The 18,005-nt window shown below is 36.2% G+C and overlaps 3 protein-coding genes across 6 annotated transcripts; 2 read left to right on the forward strand and 1 right to left on the reverse strand.

Annotated features, from left to right (window-relative positions):
* Positions 1 to 467: 467 nt before the first annotated feature.
* LOC122413257 (eukaryotic translation initiation factor 3 subunit B-like) lies at positions 468 to 5,065 on the forward strand. The gene is made up of 11 exons (XM_043423479.1): positions 468 to 658; positions 1,311 to 1,506; positions 1,831 to 2,143; positions 2,216 to 2,572; positions 2,696 to 2,838; positions 2,927 to 3,062; positions 3,256 to 3,475; positions 3,594 to 3,774; positions 3,871 to 4,111; positions 4,295 to 4,403; positions 4,596 to 5,065. Exons 1-11 carry the CDS (start codon positions 523 to 525, stop codon positions 4,694 to 4,696), a joined length of 2,133 nt encoding a protein of 710 aa, XP_043279414.1. The 5' UTR covers positions 468 to 522; the 3' UTR covers positions 4,697 to 5,065.
* Positions 5,066 to 5,433: 368 nt separating this feature from the next.
* On the reverse strand, positions 5,434 to 8,746 carry PGS1 (Phosphatidylglycerophosphate synthase 1). The gene is made up of 8 exons (XM_043423484.1): positions 8,611 to 8,746; positions 8,087 to 8,291; positions 7,734 to 7,856; positions 7,321 to 7,598; positions 6,872 to 7,149; positions 6,533 to 6,766; positions 5,997 to 6,206; positions 5,434 to 5,893 (listed from the first exon to the last, which is right to left on the reverse strand). Exons 1-8 carry the CDS (start codon positions 8,640 to 8,642, stop codon positions 5,691 to 5,693), a joined length of 1,563 nt encoding a protein of 520 aa, XP_043279419.1. The 5' UTR covers positions 8,643 to 8,746; the 3' UTR covers positions 5,434 to 5,690.
* A 22-nt stretch (positions 8,747 to 8,768) lies between these two features.
* On the forward strand, positions 8,769 to 13,848 carry LOC122413265 (uncharacterized). Of its 4 annotated transcripts, XM_043423495.1 has the most exons (9): positions 9,270 to 9,486; positions 9,617 to 9,657; positions 9,744 to 9,864; positions 10,005 to 10,205; positions 10,310 to 10,468; positions 10,747 to 10,992; positions 11,097 to 11,230; positions 11,396 to 11,537; positions 11,906 to 13,848. In XM_043423495.1, exons 3-9 carry the CDS (start codon positions 9,757 to 9,759, stop codon positions 11,933 to 11,935), a joined length of 1,020 nt encoding a protein of 339 aa, XP_043279430.1. In that variant the 5' UTR covers positions 9,270 to 9,486; positions 9,617 to 9,657; positions 9,744 to 9,756; the 3' UTR covers positions 11,936 to 13,848. The 4 variants fall into 4 exon arrangements, with proteins under 4 accessions (XP_043279429.1, XP_043279430.1, XP_043279428.1 ...); XM_043423494.1 differs by lacking the exons at positions 9,270 to 9,486; positions 9,617 to 9,657 and adding an exon at positions 8,769 to 8,898; XM_043423493.1 differs by lacking the exon at positions 9,617 to 9,657 and having other exon boundaries at positions 9,271 to 9,486.
* Positions 13,849 to 18,005: the final 4,157 nt, after the last annotated feature.

The following is an 18,005-nucleotide window of genomic DNA, read 5'->3' on the forward strand; positions in this document are numbered from 1 at the left end:
ATATCAAGGAAACATGAAAATTAGTGACGTGGGGCTGAAGTGATGTGATCGGTTCGTAAAAAAACAAATCGGCACACAGGACCATTGGAAACCGAGTAAATTTAATGAACCATCGTCTTTTTTTTCTATAATTGATGAGCAGAAAAAACTTACATCTACACTTGACCCTTTAATAAATCAGTAAACACATCAGATCATGACGGAATTATTTTGTCCCAATCGTGAAAAATACATCGTTTCATTAGAGATAAGAATTTATTCATTTTTTCGAACTGGTTGAAAATGAAATTTTTTTTGTTATTGCTATTCTGCATAACACTATATATTGACTATATTAAATTGGAATAGGAAATATAGGATATGATATTTTTAACCTACGGTTGTAGGCGGGGTTGAATTTGCCCCACTCACGGCTAAAGGTGGCTAAAGGGACGCGTTTCCTACTAGCGGCTAGCGCATTGCGCGGCCATTTTTTCTCTGTCACACGGTCGCCCTTTGGTACGGAGCTGGTGCTTTCCAATCATGGCGAAAAAGACACTGCTTGAAAAAAGCAATCAAAATGAGGATTCGGTAAAAAATAACGATGATTCTATGGACGACGATGAAGAGCCAAATTTTAGCGATCCAGAGGGTTACGTCGATGATATTTCTGACAGCGGTGAGTTGAGGTTTTGGCAACCGGTTTCCCCAGATGCTTGTCTGTAAGAGCGGTTAGGAACATTGCATGGCTGCTTATGACCACAAATGTGCCACGCGTGACATAACCTTCAATTCCAAATTACCAAATATTATCTCCAGAATATCTATGATTCATTATTTTTTTATTGACAGATTTTTCTTTCATTAGTACTAATTTATTCGTAGTAGTACTTGAAGGATATTTTCATTTGACATTTCGGAGTTACCACTTTTGATTGGGTTTCGAGTCAAGTACAAAGTTCACGTATCCAAATTTGAGTTTCCATTGTTAATTTTACGTGAATGACTCCAAAAATTTACAATTTGCTTGATTTTTTATTCTTTCTTCGGATTTCTACGTTTTCGTAGTTGATGATAGCATGCCTATTAATATTTGATATTAGTCCAAAGATTTTAGTGTGCAATCCAATTTTTAATATAATTCAATATTTTTTGCTGATTTCACTAGTTTTTTGCCTCATAATTATATAAAATCTTTTGTGCTGATTTGTTTTTTCCTTAAGCTTCCGTGATTATATTATAATTTATAAGTCTACCAAATTTTACCTATCACTTTTCTAACTACTGATCCGAAGATCTCTATTAATGCAAATATCAATGATGAACGACAGAACTCTTGGCTGACCTTCTGCCGGACAAGCCTTCAGAGACCGATGGTGTTGAATCCGTAATCGTGATTGATGGAGCACCCGTTGTTGAGCCTGAACGTCTCGAGAGACTCCAAACTGTCATCAACAAGGTTTTTGGAAAGTATGGTACCATAGTCAATGAACACTATCCAAAACAAGAAGATGGGATGACCAAAGGGTAATTAATTGTTTTTAGTCATATAGGATTAGTTAAAAATTAATCTTCGATATTCGTTTCAAACTCCTTAGTGTTTAATTTTATTTATAGCACTGTTTTATATCATACGGGCTATAAAACAGTATACGATACTTGTGAAGTAAGTTACTCTATTATATGCACAGCATTTAGCACTCTCACTAACGCTCGGGTGCTAACTCTACGCTGTGCAATAGTAGACAACTTAAGTCATACGCATTGTAATGTACTATTTGACAGTGGGTTTTTTCAATTCCCATCCTTTTCAAATAATCTTCTTGATTACATGTTCTTTGTGGATTTTAGATATATTTTCTTGGAATACACCAATCCCATGAATGCTCTCGCTGCTGTGAAGTCCACCAACAATTATAAAATCGACAAGATGCACACATTCAAGGTTAACCTTTTTACGGACTTTAAGAAATTTGAGGATATTCCTGAGGACTGGGAACCCCCGAAACCACAGCCCTATACTGTGGCAGGTGATCTTCACAATTATTTGCTGGATGCTGATGCGTACGATCAATTTTCTGTACTCTTTGGCAATGGCGGCAATGTCTCTGTACAAATCTGGCAAAATTCTGCTCCCGAACCGACCATGATAGAGGAACGTGCTGTAAGTAGTCCTGAAAACCTTACCTTATTTCAACTCTTGGATGTTTATTGACTGAACGAATATTGCAAATAGCGTTGGACTGAGACATACGTCAAGTGGTCGCCTCTGGGTACTTATTTGGCAACGTTCCATAAATTGGGTGTCGCTTTTTGGGGAGGACCACAATTCACCCAACAAGCCCGTTTCAGTCAAAGAGGCGTTGAATGCATCGATTTTTCACCTTGCGAGCGTTATCTCGTCACCTACACACCACGATCGGACGGCGGTCCAGACTCTAAGCGTCTCGTAATATGGGATATTCTTACCGGTCTGGAAAAACGATCTTTCACTCCCGATGGCTCTTCCGTTTGGCCGATTTTCCGTTGGTCTCATGATGACAAGTATCTGGCGTGTATGAGCGAGGACGTACTCAGTGTTTACGAAACGCCTGTAAGAAGGAATCACTTATTCTTCAAAGTTTTCTGATTCTCCTGGAATCTTAAATACCTTACATTCTCCAAGCATTTGGTCTGAAATGTAATATTTATGTGAGATTTCAATTTTCCCTATCAGTCGTTCGGCTTGCTGGACAAGAAAAGCTTCAAGATTCCCGGAATAAGGGATTTCAGTTGGTCGCCGACCGACAACATTCTCGCCTATTGGGTCCCTGAGGACAAGGACGTTCCAGCCAGAGTAACTCTTCTCGAAGTTCCCAGGTGCGTACGATTTTTCTTGTTGATTTCCAGCATCTCGATTCGACCATTATTTTTCGCTGTTTATGAATGATACAATTAATTTTCACAGCCGTAACGAGGTTCGTAACAAAAACCTCTTCAACGTTGCCGACTGCAAAATATTCTGGCAAAAATCCGGCGATTATCTCTGCGTCAAGGTTGATCGTTTCGCTAAGAGGAAAGAAAAAACTGAGCAGAAATATACCGTAAGGATCCATTCCCTTTACTCGCTTATTCAGTTACTCACGTTGTTAGCCATAACAAAGAGCACAATAATATTAAATATTGTACAATGGCTCAAAAGTGTAAATGCTTCGAAAGAATTGATCTTATCAAGCAAAACATGTATTTTCAAAATGAGAAATAGGAGTATAATTTTTTTTCTTTTCTTTTCATCAGTCCTTCACTGGGTTAATATTCCAAGGCATGTCTTACAACTTCGAGATCTTCCATATGAGAGAAAAACAAATTCCCGTAGACAGTGTCGAAATGAAAGAGCCTATTCACGCATTCGCGTGGGAGCCCGTGGGTAGCAAATTTGCAATTATCCACGGAGAAATTCCAAGCGTTAATGTCAGTTTTTACGAAGTACGTTACGGTCATCAGCCAGCTCTTCTCAGTGAGTATCAATGTCCTTCAAATGTGGTGAATTATCAATCGAAATGTTGTAATGGGTTGTGTAACTAGGAGAAAAAGGGCTTTCGAATCCTTATCATTTGTAATTTTTTTGTTTATAGAAAAATTGGAGAAAAAAGCATGCAACCATTTGTTTTGGTCACCCTCGGGACAATTCATCGTTTTGGCTGGTCTTACGACCATGGCTGGTGCTCTGGAGTTTATTGACACAAATGATTTTACGATCATGAACGCCACTGATCATTATCAAACGTCCGACGTTGAATGGGACCCGACTGGACGGTAATTATTTGCTACATTACTCGGGTCGTTCGCGTTATCGGGAAAATTTGATAATTAATCGGAGTGCATCGTTAAATCTTGTATTTTTTCTTCTAGATATGTGGTGACAGCGGTTTCGAGTTGGAAAACAAGCGTCGACAATGGCTACTGGTTATGGACTTTCCAAGGTCGGATCTTGAAGCGAGTGAACTTGACAGCGTTCAATCAACTCTTGTGGCGTCCAAGACCACCGACTCTTTTGACAGCTGAACAGATCAAGGACATCAAAAAGAATCTAAAGAAATATTCAGCACAATTCGAAAGCAAAGACCGTATGAGACTCACGCGAGCTTCGAAGGTGATCCTCAATTTGAAACGTTTCAATTTTTCTTTGAAACGTTTCTTTTTTTGTTTGTTTCTTTTTTGGAATTGTTCTTGGGAATTTTCATCGGGTTGACTTTGAGGAAAAATCTCTTTCTGATTCCGCTGTGTAAATTTCTGCATGAGATATTTATTTTGTTTTCACATTTAATTTTCTTAGGAGCTCATTGAGAAACGGTGTGCTTTGATGAAAGCGTTCAACGAATATCGTGAAAAACGCGCCGAGGAATGGAACACTCAGAAGAAACGTCGCATGGAATTGCGTTGCAGTAAGTTTTGTTTCTGATCTATATTGATTGAAACAACATTTTCAATTACGACCTTGTAATTGAACACTATTTCATGGGTTTCTCTATTCTTTTTATAATTTTCTTCACGAAATGTCCTTCAAAAATTTCTGCGTGCTAGTAGTTGGATGTTTTGAGAGGTCGAAGATCATTTCGTTCAAATTTGTATTTCAGATATCGACACGGATGCGCTGGATTCCGATACGAAGAACGTTGAGGAGGAAATAGTGGAATTTTTCGTCAAAGAAGAGTCGTTCATCATCGACGACAAATAGAAACGTGTGTGTTCGCGTTTTTTATGTTTAAATACATTTTTGCGATTGGAAAGCAAAAGAACTTCGAAGAATCAGAACAGCGGCGTCGGTAAGATCGTTCAACCGAGGAAAAACACTGGGCGGCGACAATTGTTTTCCGTGTCTCGCATTCAATCGTGATTGCGGAGAAAATGATCGTCTTACAAAAACGTGAACAATTTATTTGGTCATCAATTTGTACAACAGTTCAAATCATAATGAACAGAATGACGTTTCGTGGGAAACGCCGAAATCATAGCGCACTTGAGTTTTACCACGTTCCTTACAGAATAGCAAACCCTTTACAAGAATTTAATAATTATCTGAAATATCTGGATGTGTCAAAATTTATTGAAATCTTCTTTGTTACTTTTACTGACCTATTTTCTCCGTGGAATGTGCCAGTAAGTATTTACCATTTTTATAAAAGATGTTGCACGTCGAACAATTGATAATGCGAAAATTAGTCTGATATGTCGTAAGCATATTAATCGAGTAACTCATGATCACGATTAAAGAAAGTACGTATAGCATCATTTTTGTGCACATATCATTGATATCGACTATATATTGTGAGACATCCTGTATGTAGACGAGACAAAAAGATGTAAAAACATTATTTATATTCACGAATAAGAGCATATTTAACAACTTTGAATCTTTAAGAAAAGAGATCTAATATCGAGATTTGAAAATGAAGATACCGAGGCAGATATCGCTTGAGTTTGTATGACGAGAGATTTATTCATAAATATTTCGCGTTCTATATGATACAAAGTTTTATATCAGTAACAAGTTTCGTTAAATATCATGTAATTTTTTTATATCAATCTAAAGTCTCATGCAGCTGTTCTAACTCAGTATTTGACTTGTTCCATTGACCTTAATTGTACGTAAATATGTTGAACTCTTCCGTACCAGCGGACACGTGATCATTTCGCAAGTTTAACAAATATACAGATTTACATTGAGTTTTTCAAAAGTAATAACGGAAAAAAATGACAGCGGCGCAAACCCAAGCAGGTGCTATTCTTTCGGGCTGCTTGAAAGATTCTCTCGTCACGAGTTTCGACCTATCGAACAATCTTTCGTGTTCAGCTTTCAAAGATTGTTGTAATTTTTCGTTTTTCGTAACAATCGCTACTTGCGTTTCCAAATCACGTTTTACCGAACGATAGCCTGCAAAATATAATTTTGGGAAGTGTTTCCGTAAACGGAAAAAATACGTGAGCCAATTTTAACCTCCGTTCGAAATTAGGTCAGGTTTGAGGACAATAGTTACCAAAGTTTGACGATCCTATGAGAGTCAAGGAAGGTTTCGTGTGTCCTGGCAGTGTGTACCACAATCCCTTTGCATGATACGTCCAACCAGGTCGCACGAATTCCCAAAGATTTATTCGATCGGACTGATCCAATTTTTCGCTTTTTTTGTAAAACGATTTTTCTATTGTTGTGTAGGCCGCTGGTATCGCGCCGGCTACGCCCTTTGCACCTAACAAAACAGTATCCAAGTATGAGTTTTTCCAATGAGCATATATATATTTATACATATTTTTACGTTTTAGTTATTAGCGCCAAGATAAAAAGCATTTTTGAGTTTATCTTGAGACCCAATTTTTTTTGCTTCCCAAAAATCTTTCTCGTGAATTTTCGATTCATTCTTAATCTAGTAAAAGTTATCGGAAATTTCAAGATCCTGCACTCGACAGATCAAAGTATGCGTTTTGCGAGTAAAAAAAGTTTCTTAAAATCGAGTGAATCGGATTAGTTTCCCCAAGATTTTGGCTGACCATAAAACAGTCTCGTTGAAAACATTACCAAAAAAACCGTTGGCCGTTGGATGAGCCGTTAGTAAGTGACAAGTCGCTCGGCAATAATGGAGTATGGCATTCGTGTATTCGTAAGTGAGATTGAAATAACCGGTGGCGAGTCTTAACGTTGAGCCTGGAGGTGCGCTTTGCAAAAGCCTCAGCGTTACTTTGCTGTCGTGGTGAATATCAAATTGGCCCATTTCCACCAACGGAAATATCCACGTGTCCGAATCTCGCATTTCTGGAATACCATCGATGCAATCTTTGTGGCATATTTTTTACAAAAGCCAGAATTTCGAGTTACTCAATATCAATATTTTGTCTTGTTTAAATTTTTTCAGGTTACCTTGTTCAATGTGTTCATTGCTACGTTTATCAAGCTCGCTTTGAAAAAGAGATCGAACACCAGCCGCTGCCACTCGGGCAAATTCTTCGCACGAATTCTCAAGTGGATGAACTTTTCCTTTGTCAATTATTGGCTCATTTTGTTCGGGGATTACTCGAAAGCTGACCTCGCTGATACGTTCCACCAGAGAATCATAGAAATCACACAAATCTTTGCAGTCTCTTATCACGAAGTAGCGATCCTGTCGGTTGGTAAAATAGTCGTTGCTCAAATTTGCTCTGAGAAAAAATACAAAAATAAAGATGAAAATTAATGCTGTTTTTCTTTCTGAAATTCGGGAGTTTATTCTTAAGAAAATTATCGTAAAATCTTTGGGATACGCATATTTCTTAAATTTTTTTTAGTCTACATAAATTTTCAATGGGATCAGTCATTGGTAAAAAACATACCCACTGATGATCAACGTGTCATCAAAAAGGTAAAGTTTCATGTGCTGCAAACCAATAAGCTCGTTGAAACGATGTGGTAATATGCGTTTCAGTATACCACGTAGCTTTGGTGTGTGATACAAAAAAATATTGCTACTATACGACCACTTTCCTTGAAGTAACGGCTGAAGAGTAGTTTTGGAGTTACATTTTCCTCTTGTTCCTCTCGTGTAATCCAATAGAATTGTTACTCTTAATTTTCCATTGCTTTGGTCAATTGCTTTTTTTACTGTATCCACCTGTTATATAATAGAAATAATGATGAGTAGATAGGAAACACAAATTAATAGAATAGAAATGTGTCGAGGGACAATCAATGGAACCGAATTGTAATATGTTGATTATCACAATAATGTTCTTTCTTATGAAATTACCAAAGCATTCTCCAGAGGCCCAGTGCCGAGGTACAAAGAAGCGAGTGTGATTCTTGATTTTGCTTTTTCACATTCAGTTATTAAAGTTGAATAAAATTCGTTTGGTTCATGTATCACAGTTATCTGGAATAAAATTGGATCAATTTAAAATACATAAAAATTAGAAATCTCAGAATTCCTGGAAATAAAATACTGTCCCGTCTCTATAAATATCTTTCATATTAGAATTCTGCTAGGAAATGATGAATTTTTCAAGAAAGAAGACTTTTCTAGAACTGAAATAACCAGTGATACAAAAATTTTATGAAGATAGGAATAAAAAATAATTGAGAAACTGCGGTTGGTAGAATTACCTTTGATCCATCGACTTTGAAACCAGGCGCAACTTTATGCAGCCAGGTAAGATTATGTGATAGTTCTGAATGAACAGTCACATCATCAGGATATTTAACTTCGTCGAGCATTGCTACGTTTATTTTATTCCTAATGGTTGATATCAAAGATGACCTGATTCTTAAATTCTCATGTTCCACAGATGAGGAGCCACATTTATGGAGTCTAAAATTTGGAATAAGGAATGATGACAGTTCAAGAATTTCATTTACTGTATTCAAGCTTGAACAAAAAATCACATTTGACTAAATAATTTAGGATGCGTTTTATATTAATTTAATTTGTCCACTTCGAAACTAAATAGAATCGTATTTTCATGCGAATTTATTTTTAGAATTTATTTATTATTCAATAATAAGTTCGACAGAAATTGATTCCAGGCAAGTATTTTTTTAAAATAATTTACATGATGGAACCAATTACAACGCAAAAGTGTTATGTTGACATTACAAAATTGTAACCTAAGTTATGTTAGTTTTCTAACCTTTTCAAAGCTTTGAAAATTTGATTGTTCATCGATGATGAATGCCGATCGATTAAACTGTTGGGAAAGTAATACAATGCTGCTTTTTCACGCTTTCTAAAAAATGAAACTGATTGATTGTTGTGTTGTACTCTTGCAGAAATTTATTCGCACGATAAATTTGTCACGATGGACGATGGTGACAGTGGCTGAGATGCTGGGTAATCGCCCTGCTGTTCATATTGCGTCGCGAAGGCAGCCAGCGGAATATTTCGGTGTTTAGTTTTTTTGGTGACAGCGGTCTGATAGGTCAGTGTTTTTTGCTTCCGTAGATTTAGTCGTTCTACTCCTTCGTATATGTATTATGTTGACAAGTTGACATAATTTTCTGATTAATTGCTTGGTACTTTTATCCAGTAGTGTACGGCATCAAATTAGGATCGTTCAATGGTTTATGCATTCTCAAAATGTTACCTTGTGCGTTGGAACTCTGATATCCGACACATTTAAACAGAATTCGCGTGGAGAAGCAATTATCTTGAATAAACATAAATAAATATTTTCATCGTGAAGTAAGCCGTCGGAAAGTTTGATTGTTGTAATATGAACATGTTTGAAATTGAAAATGCCGTGTGTACTGAACGGTCGATTGTCACTCCACCTTCGGCGCGTGTGAGGAAATTTATGATAAACACATGCTCACGTTTTGCGATCTTTATAAAATTTCGCACGGTTGAAATAAATATAATAAAGTTGTGTGTGTTACATATAATACTATGATCATGAAACGAAAGATTCGAAAAATTGTATTTCACTCATGAGTGGGATAAAACAAAAGAATTTTTTGTTTTTGTCAGCGTTTTTCATTGAATAAAGAAGTTTCTAGCCAAATACATAGTAAGAAATCTTTATTCTATAAGTTTTCTAGGGTTGGAGTTACAAGTGGGGTTGATCGTCGTTTGGTCCGATCTACCCATAAACGTTTTTTATTATAAAAAGTGATGACATTTTTGTTATTTTTTTATAGGTTAGAAATTACCATTGGTATATGAACTATAATTAAAAGTGGTATTTGGAAATTGTCATTGATATATTCATACCATCAAGAAGATTTCCACAATTATTAATCTCACATCGTATTTCTATTCTTTTAGATTGTACTGAAAAATGGGAAAAGTCTGTGCGGTATTTGATTGTCCAAGTGGTCACAACAAGGACAAAGTTCGTCGAAAACAAGCGGGTCTCCAGCAAGTTTCTTTATTTAGAGTGCCAAAGGTAGAATAATCTTATTCACTTATAAGAGTTATAGCTATAGCAAAGTAGAAAAACGTGTGAATCTTGTTCTCGCAAAATATAAACAATAAACACTCTGAAACTTAACCTTGCACAATGGATTATGTTCATTTTCCGAACAGCAAGCTGATATGCTTGAAAAATGGAACAAAATACTCGAAATGAGTCTCTCACCCAAGGATCTTGTTTGCGAGCTCCATTTCCCATCTCAGTGTATCTTGGCAGAATATATCACCGAAATGCCTGATGGCACTTTACACCGAATGCCTCGTGACAGATGTGATCTAGCTAAAGATGCTTTACCTATTTCTGGAACAAGAGAGGTGAGATAATGAGATCTTGTATAATTATATTAATCAAAAACGATAATAATTATAATATTTTTAATATACAAAGAAAATATAATCCATGGTTTGTATATTTTCAGGAAAATGTAGTACTTTGTCAGGATGAGGCGCTGGAGCAAAATAATTCATTAGATTCGCCAGTTGTTATAAAAACTGAGATAAAAGAAAGTTCAATTAATTCTTCACAAGATGATCTACTTTTAATTAGTGGTTTAGAAGGTTCTCCTGACTGTAGAGAGGTAACATGCATAATTATTATTTCAATCTTGTGCATGTATAATCTGCAAGTTTATATTATTAGAATGCCTCAAAATTCTTTCAATTCGATGTTGTCTTATTTTTTTCAGACTAAAAAAATGTTCATTTTGTATGTTTCAAAGTTACGGTAAAAAATAATCCTACTTTTTTCCAAATTTGAACTATTCAGTTTGTTCCTATGAATGATTTTTTCAGGAACATTAAATTATTTGTTCTGCCATTTTTAACTCATCAACTCTCTTCGTTCATTCTTTCGTAGGATATTGAAGAGATAGAAACCATAGAAGAACATATAGAACAAATCGATGATTGTGAGCCCGAATTGGAAACAGAAAAGTTTTCGATTGATGATATTGTGCGCTACTTCAAAGAAACACCATTGCGACCTGCTTGGTGTTGGATGCGGAACATGCGAGATCAGAACTGTGTTATCTTAACGCAATTGGATCCGTGCACGTTATCAATACGATTAGTTCTGAAACTGCACAACAATCTCTCTGTTACGGTACATCTCAAAATAGCATTTCTGACGAATACTTCAGAAAATTCCAATTTATGAAAGCGTTATTTTGAGAAATAGTGTATCCATGAAATTTTGTCGTATTCTAGCTGCATACGAGCGACGATAAAGTGATACTCGAATTAAACGGTCTGATAACGTCAGTGCAGAAAATTGAACGCCTTTTGGATACGATGGAAAGGAAAACGGTCGTTTGCAGTGGTACAGGGTTCGACTATAAAAGGTAATTTTGATTTTTTGTGTCCCACAATTTTTTTGGTCTGGTATTGTAACAGATTGAATTCATTGATTTGCTCAAATTTGAATTTTCTAATGGTTTTTCACTTGATACTCTAATAATGATAAAAAAAACGTTTGCATTGCAATGCTCGTTCTTTTGCTACAACAGTCGAGCAGACGAATGCTCTGGATTCATGTCGCCCAAGGATTTTGGTCGGTTCGTTCCTGTACCGAGGTGTGATGAGTGTCAAAGACTACGCAAAAATTTACGGAGACGAAGAAAAATGGATGTTCATACTCGAAACGAACAGGTTGGGTACTCTTTTCATCCAAAACAATCAAAAATAGAATTTTCTAGAGAAAAGGTAACGTAACTGTTGCTTGGAAAAATTTTATTAGCAAAAAAGTTGATACTGTTGTAAAAAAAAATTTATAATATCTGGCAAGGAATCGTTTTTAGTCCAAAAACTAGCAAAAGGAGTCTTATGTATTTTCCATCTGTGTTTTCTCAATAAGCAATTCTAAATTGAAAAAGTTTCTCTGAAAATACTGAAAATAATGAATCCTTAACATCATTTTCCATATGCATTGTAATAATTGTTTGGTTCATTCAAATTAGACACGATTCCTTCATCTCAAATGCATATTTTTTATAATATTTATTCATTTGATTCAACAGACTCACGTATCTGATGACGATGAATCATAAAACAAACTCTAATGTACATCCGTGGTGATTCTTCTGAGAATTCATTCAATCGGCAGCCTGTCCAACATCGATTGCTTTGTAATTTTAGAATAACTAGCGTAATAAGAAACTTATTTTTTTTACATGCAAACATTTTAATCATTACACTGTGATGATTCAACAAATTTGTGGTGATTTTAGTTTGCAATCTCAGTACATTTTAGGAGTTTCCCTATAAATATTGAGGGTAGTCATAGGAGATTCTTGCAAACTTCTATGAGTTTTGTTTATGCCATAAAGTTTGTATTCTTTAGCAGCATCCAAGATTTGACTAGTATTTATTTCTCGGTTTAATTTTTGTTGTCGAGTTCAGGTGGTTGTGATAAAAAAAATGAGGCATTGATTGTGTGTCTCATCTTTCACCCCTGACCCAAAATACCCGAACTCTCGGTATTAAAATTGGGAATCCCAGATCGAATCTATTTTACAATACGTCTTGGTTTTGAAATTTATATTGAATTCACTTGTGCATGTTCAACATGAATCTCATTCACATTTTTCCATTCTCACTGAATTATCTTTATTTTATAATAAAGCAAAGAATTACTGGAAATTTCGAATCGTTCTTTGGATTTCATTTGATTTCCTTTGACGATTTTTCAATGAGACAGTTTCTGAAATAAAAAAAAAATTCATGGTCGATGTTTCTCTAATAACGAACTTGAATATAGTATTAAAAACTCGGTAGATTCGTTGAAAAAAAAGATCCTCGCACGAAGAAAACCTCAAAAGTGACCACTTTTTTTTTTTCGAGTTCACGTTCGTGACATTCTCTCGCAAGGTATCCTTTGAAGAATGTTGTCATTAAATCGTAAAACGTCTTAATAACAATTAACCACGAGGCGAGGGTAGAAAAAAAGTCTCTGAGAAGCGAGATATTGTTCGAATTGCTCGCATGACGGGAACGCAAAAAGTCGTGTAAAAAATATTCGTTTCGTACAGAGGGGTATTATCGATCGACCGCAATGTGTCATTATCGTTGGAAATCATGAATGGAAGTAATGGAAACGTGCGTGCCCGGTTGCTTTTATCTTTGCCACCCATGGTGTTCGACTATGCACACACTCATTTTCGACATGTATATTTTGGTTTGTACGTATGTATACATGTACAAGACACGCGAGGATATTTGCCGGATGTGATATAGCAGCATCTCGAGGGACTCGCTTTACTCACACGAACTGCGAGATTTCACCTAGTCCACCCCTTTCTCATTCCGTTTATTACTTACTTCTCACGAATGCTCGTACGTGCGAACTGAATACTGAACGTTGGCTCGTGAGTTATTATCTTGCTTCTTCCTTTCATATCCAACCAATATTATATTTAATTGCTTCGTGTACCATCGATCATACTAATTTTCGGTAAGCATACTCGGATGAAGGTTTTCTCTTCTCCAGTTTTAGTCATGCCATAATCATATTTCATTTTTATTATTACAACTTAAGATAGAACGATTAAATTGATTTAAATATTATTTCTATTCAGAATAAAATTTACTAAATTTCGTCAAATATCTTGTGAAAAATCAGAGTGACGGTTGAAATTTGAATTAGTTTTGCCTGACTCAAGTAGTAGCAGATTTTTCGCTCCGATCGGCTCCGAGCATGTAAACAAACATAACCTTGAAGTTTTAGCCATTTTCTAAATGACGAATGACGAATCACAAGCTCCTTCGTGCAGTTCACGTTGCAATACATGAAAAAATTGAGCCTTAGAAAAATGTCACGAGTAGAATAAGATATATGAAAATGAAACAGATCTCGACTACGAGTCGTATTGTTAAAAAAAAAATAGTAAACAAAACATTCTCCGTTTGTTTCTCTCTCTCAAATTTTCGAATAAAGTTAAAGGTACATTCCCGTGGCTTATAATTCTTACACGAGTTTTTTCATCTCACCAAAGCAACACTGAACACTGACGTCTTTCCTTTACCAATAAAATAAGGAAATCGTAATAAATCACGGCTTGGAGGTATCCGGAGGAATCGATCACCAATAAATCAAGTACGTACATTTTTTAATTACCGTTCAGATTTCCGTAACATCAAGCAACTCGTATGAGATTGTTCGAATCGCTGTTGAATCATGTGGATCTAATCTCACGTGGAATACTTCTCGGGTCTATAGACAGGATAAGAAAAATCCAATAGTAGTAACACCACGCCGTCTCATTACGACTGGCAGCAGCCGTTCGTAATAACACTTACGGCGCATTAATACGCTGCCCCCGTTCGGAAATATACCTTTCTCCGCTTTTCTCGTATCCTCTGTCTCTCTCGTGGACGTATGCGTATTCGTGTGCATTCACACGGTCACACGAGTCCCTTATTCAATGCGGCATATGGCTTAACATGAGAATTTCGGTGGCTGTTATTCCGCGCCAGGGTCTCGTTCGAGTTACCTTGTCGCAGACTTGCTACGCCAACGTTTTGTTTGAAATGCTCGCTTTTAAAATCCTCTTACGAACTTACGATGCGGGAATATAATTTTCATTGTGGTTCTCAAGCTCTGCTCGTTTTTTTCGCTTTTTCCCATCCGGAATTGTCGGTAAAGTGTTCATTTTTACAACACACATCAAAATCAAAACCTGCTTCGTTGACATTCTTATACCGATTCGACCATTTTTCAATCACTCGAGTCATCGGATTTTTGTAGTTTTTCGAGATCATCGCGATATTTGTGGAACTAAGAATGACGATCGACCGGAATAATCGTCCACAAAATGACAACAATCCGAGGTCACGAAGAACGTGGCAAGGGCCTCCCGCAAACCAACACTTTTTTGTTTGCGTTTGTTATTTGAGGTTAAACATGTACTCGAGATGAAAGCTTCGCTGTAAAATGAGTCGAATTGTTGAATTTTGCGAGGTGGCTGTATATCTCCGCCTCTTAAATCTTTATCATTGTCTTTTATAGGCAGCCGTAACTTTTCTCGTTAGCATAACACGAAATAAATGATTTAATGAGAAAATAAAAGCTGAGCACGTATTAACAAAGTACAATGAAAATCACTTTTGACAGATGATTTTTCGAACGAAATGATGTTGGATCGAGGGTGCGAGAAAGAATGTGGGATTTTTTCACGTGCACAAATCGAGCGATTGACCTCGTTCGTGAACGAGGAGATTCCCGTACCTGGTGCGATGTATAATAATAACCGAAGTGTCAGTGCGAATGATTTTTCCCTTCGATCATCCAATTCGTGAGATATATTTTTTACGTTTATTTAACCTCGTTAAAAGAGCATGAAAATCTTTTAAGGAACGAAAGCTCCTAGAATGTTTTTTTCTCATTAAAATCTCGACGATTTTTATTCCAGCTATCGAGGCATCAGTCTCGTTTCCATAGCGATTCGTCGAAGAAGAAAACGCTCGTGATCGAGGGACGTTTACCAGCAAAGTGGGAGCTTAATCCGCGACAGAGAAGTTTTCGATGACATTTTCGAAATGACTCTAATACTCTTGTACCAAGAGGGAGTATCGTATCGGCGTTGGAAGAGTCGAGTTCTTTTGAGGGCTCAAGGAAAATTCGTGACAATAGAACTGCCTCGGTTCGTGCCGAGCCATGATTCTCGATTCGCTCGTATGAAGAAACGAGAGGAACGCGAGGGTGAAAAAAAACGAAAGACGTAGTTCACGGAGAGAAAAAATTGTAAGAATTACTATGTTGCCGCCATGGTATTGGGGTTCTATATCGCCCATTTTGAAAGGTTTTACCAAGAACATTGTAATTTTTAAGTAAATTCTGAATGAAAATTTTTAAATTGCGTATTTTGCTGTGACAAAGATTTAAACTGTGCTATTTTTTCCTACATAGTTCACCAAGGAAACGTTGTAAAATTTATGTTGACTCGATGATGAACCGTCAAGTAGAATTATTATGCCGTTTGGCTATGCTTACAAGAAAAGGTACTTTAGTGTCCGTCTCTGATTTTGATAATTTTTTTCTATGTTATAGTCCATCCAAAAATAAGAGACACGTATTTTTTTTTATCGGCCGAAAGTTATTTTTAAGGGGTGAAATCAACCCTCAAAGTTCGGCATGTTTTGCGTCTGGTAGAGTGTTTCATAAAGAAGCAGTCAACCGATCGAAACGAAACCAATTGCAAAATGTTTGGCATGTCAAATAACCCATATGACATGTCCAACTTCTTATGCACCCTTACGGCAAAGGGGTGAACCACCCCCGAATGTTCAGAATTTTTTCGTATAACAAAAACTTACAATCCGATTTTAATAAAACAAACGCCATTTTGCAGAGCAAAATAAAATAAAATCGACGTGTTTTCGGGTTTTCCTCAGATCAAAAAAATTAAGGGGGTAAAACACCCTTAAAATATCAAATTTTGTTTTGAGCACTGGCCCCTTCCAATTTTAGTATTCTTTTCATAGAATGTAGCTTATAAAAAAATAAGAAACACGTATTCTTTTTTATCAGCCGAAAGTTATTTTTAAGGGGTGAAATCAACCCCCAAAGTTGGGCATGTTTGGCATCTGGTAGAGTGTTTCATATGGAAGCACTCAACCGATCGAAACAAAACCCATTGCAAAATGTTTTGCATGTCAAATAACCTATATGACATGTCCAACTTCTTATGCACCCTTATTGCAAAAGGGTGAACCACCCCCGAATATTCAGAATTTTTTCGTATAATAAAAACTTACAATCCGATTTTAATAAAAGAAATGCCATTTTGCAGAGCAAAAAAAAATAAAATGGACGTGTTTTTTGGTTTTCCTCGGATCAAAAAAATTAAGGGGGTAAACCAGTCCTAAAATCTTAAATTTCACTTTGCGCATCGAAATGTTGACATTCAATTCATATGGTATGGTTCCTTTATCATTGCGTATCGACTTATATGTTGAATAATATTTATTTCACATATTCATTGGCTGACATGATAATCGTATAGAGAATCGAATACTTTGACATGCTTTACGTGAGAAGTGTTAGTTTTCGTTCTACAGGTTCTACTATCACATCTTTAAACGGTTCTTGAAAATCTAATGTCGTATCTTCCACGATTTCTAACCGATTGAACTCTGCCATAGAAGCCTTCAGAATTCTCTCGAAACTTTCTTTCAATTCCACTTCATTATTGTTAACAGGACTGTCAGAGATGTTCATTACTTCAAATGTAAGAAGCAACAGTCTTATTACGTTCATTGGGTTGATAGACATGTTCATGATAATACGTTATTCACAATAGCGGACACGATAGTGACAGATAAACAATCAAACAGCAACTAAACTTCTGGAGTAATATAAAGTCAGTTTTAGCTTCTTCATCTTGAGTGGGTGGCTTAATCTGACATAATCACAAAAACAGATTTTTTTATTTTTTCGGATATCTCTCAAGCATTAGGCTGAGCGAGCTGGCTTTTTTAAGAATACATGGCTACGAGCCGCTATAGCGATTCTTGATATGAATAAGAATATGGCAAGGCTTAAGTCAGCTTTGTTTGCCTTCTGGGCGGGGAATTGTCGATGCGACTCTCGATATTTGAGTTTTATTTTGTTTTCGTAAATCATTCAAAATAGAAACTTATATAAATAGAACGAAAACTAACACTTCTCACGTAAAGCATGTCAAAGTATTCGTTTCTCTATATGATTATGATGTCAGCCAATGAATATGTGAAATAAATATTATTCAACATATAAGTCGATACGCAATGATAAAGGAACCATATGAATTGAATGTCAACATTTCGATGCGGAAAGTGAAATTCAAGATTTTAGGACTGGTTTACCCCTTTAATTTTTTTGATCCGAGGAAAACCAAAGAACACGTCCATTTTATTTTTTTTTGCTTTGCAAAATGGCATTTCTTTTATTAAAATCGGATTGTAAGTTTTTATTATACGAAAAAATTCTGAATATTCGGGGGTGGTTCACCCCTTTGCAGTAAGGGTGCATAAGAAGTTGGACATGTCATATAGGTTATTTGACATGCAGAACATTTTCCAATGGGTTTTGTTTCGATCGGTTGAGTGCTTCCATATGAAACACTCTACCAGATGCAAAAC

Source organism: Venturia canescens, chromosome 7 (genome assembly GCF_019457755.1).
Source record: "Venturia canescens isolate UGA chromosome 7, ASM1945775v1, whole genome shotgun sequence".
Classification (NCBI taxonomy): domain Eukaryota; kingdom Metazoa; phylum Arthropoda; class Insecta; order Hymenoptera; family Ichneumonidae; genus Venturia; species Venturia canescens.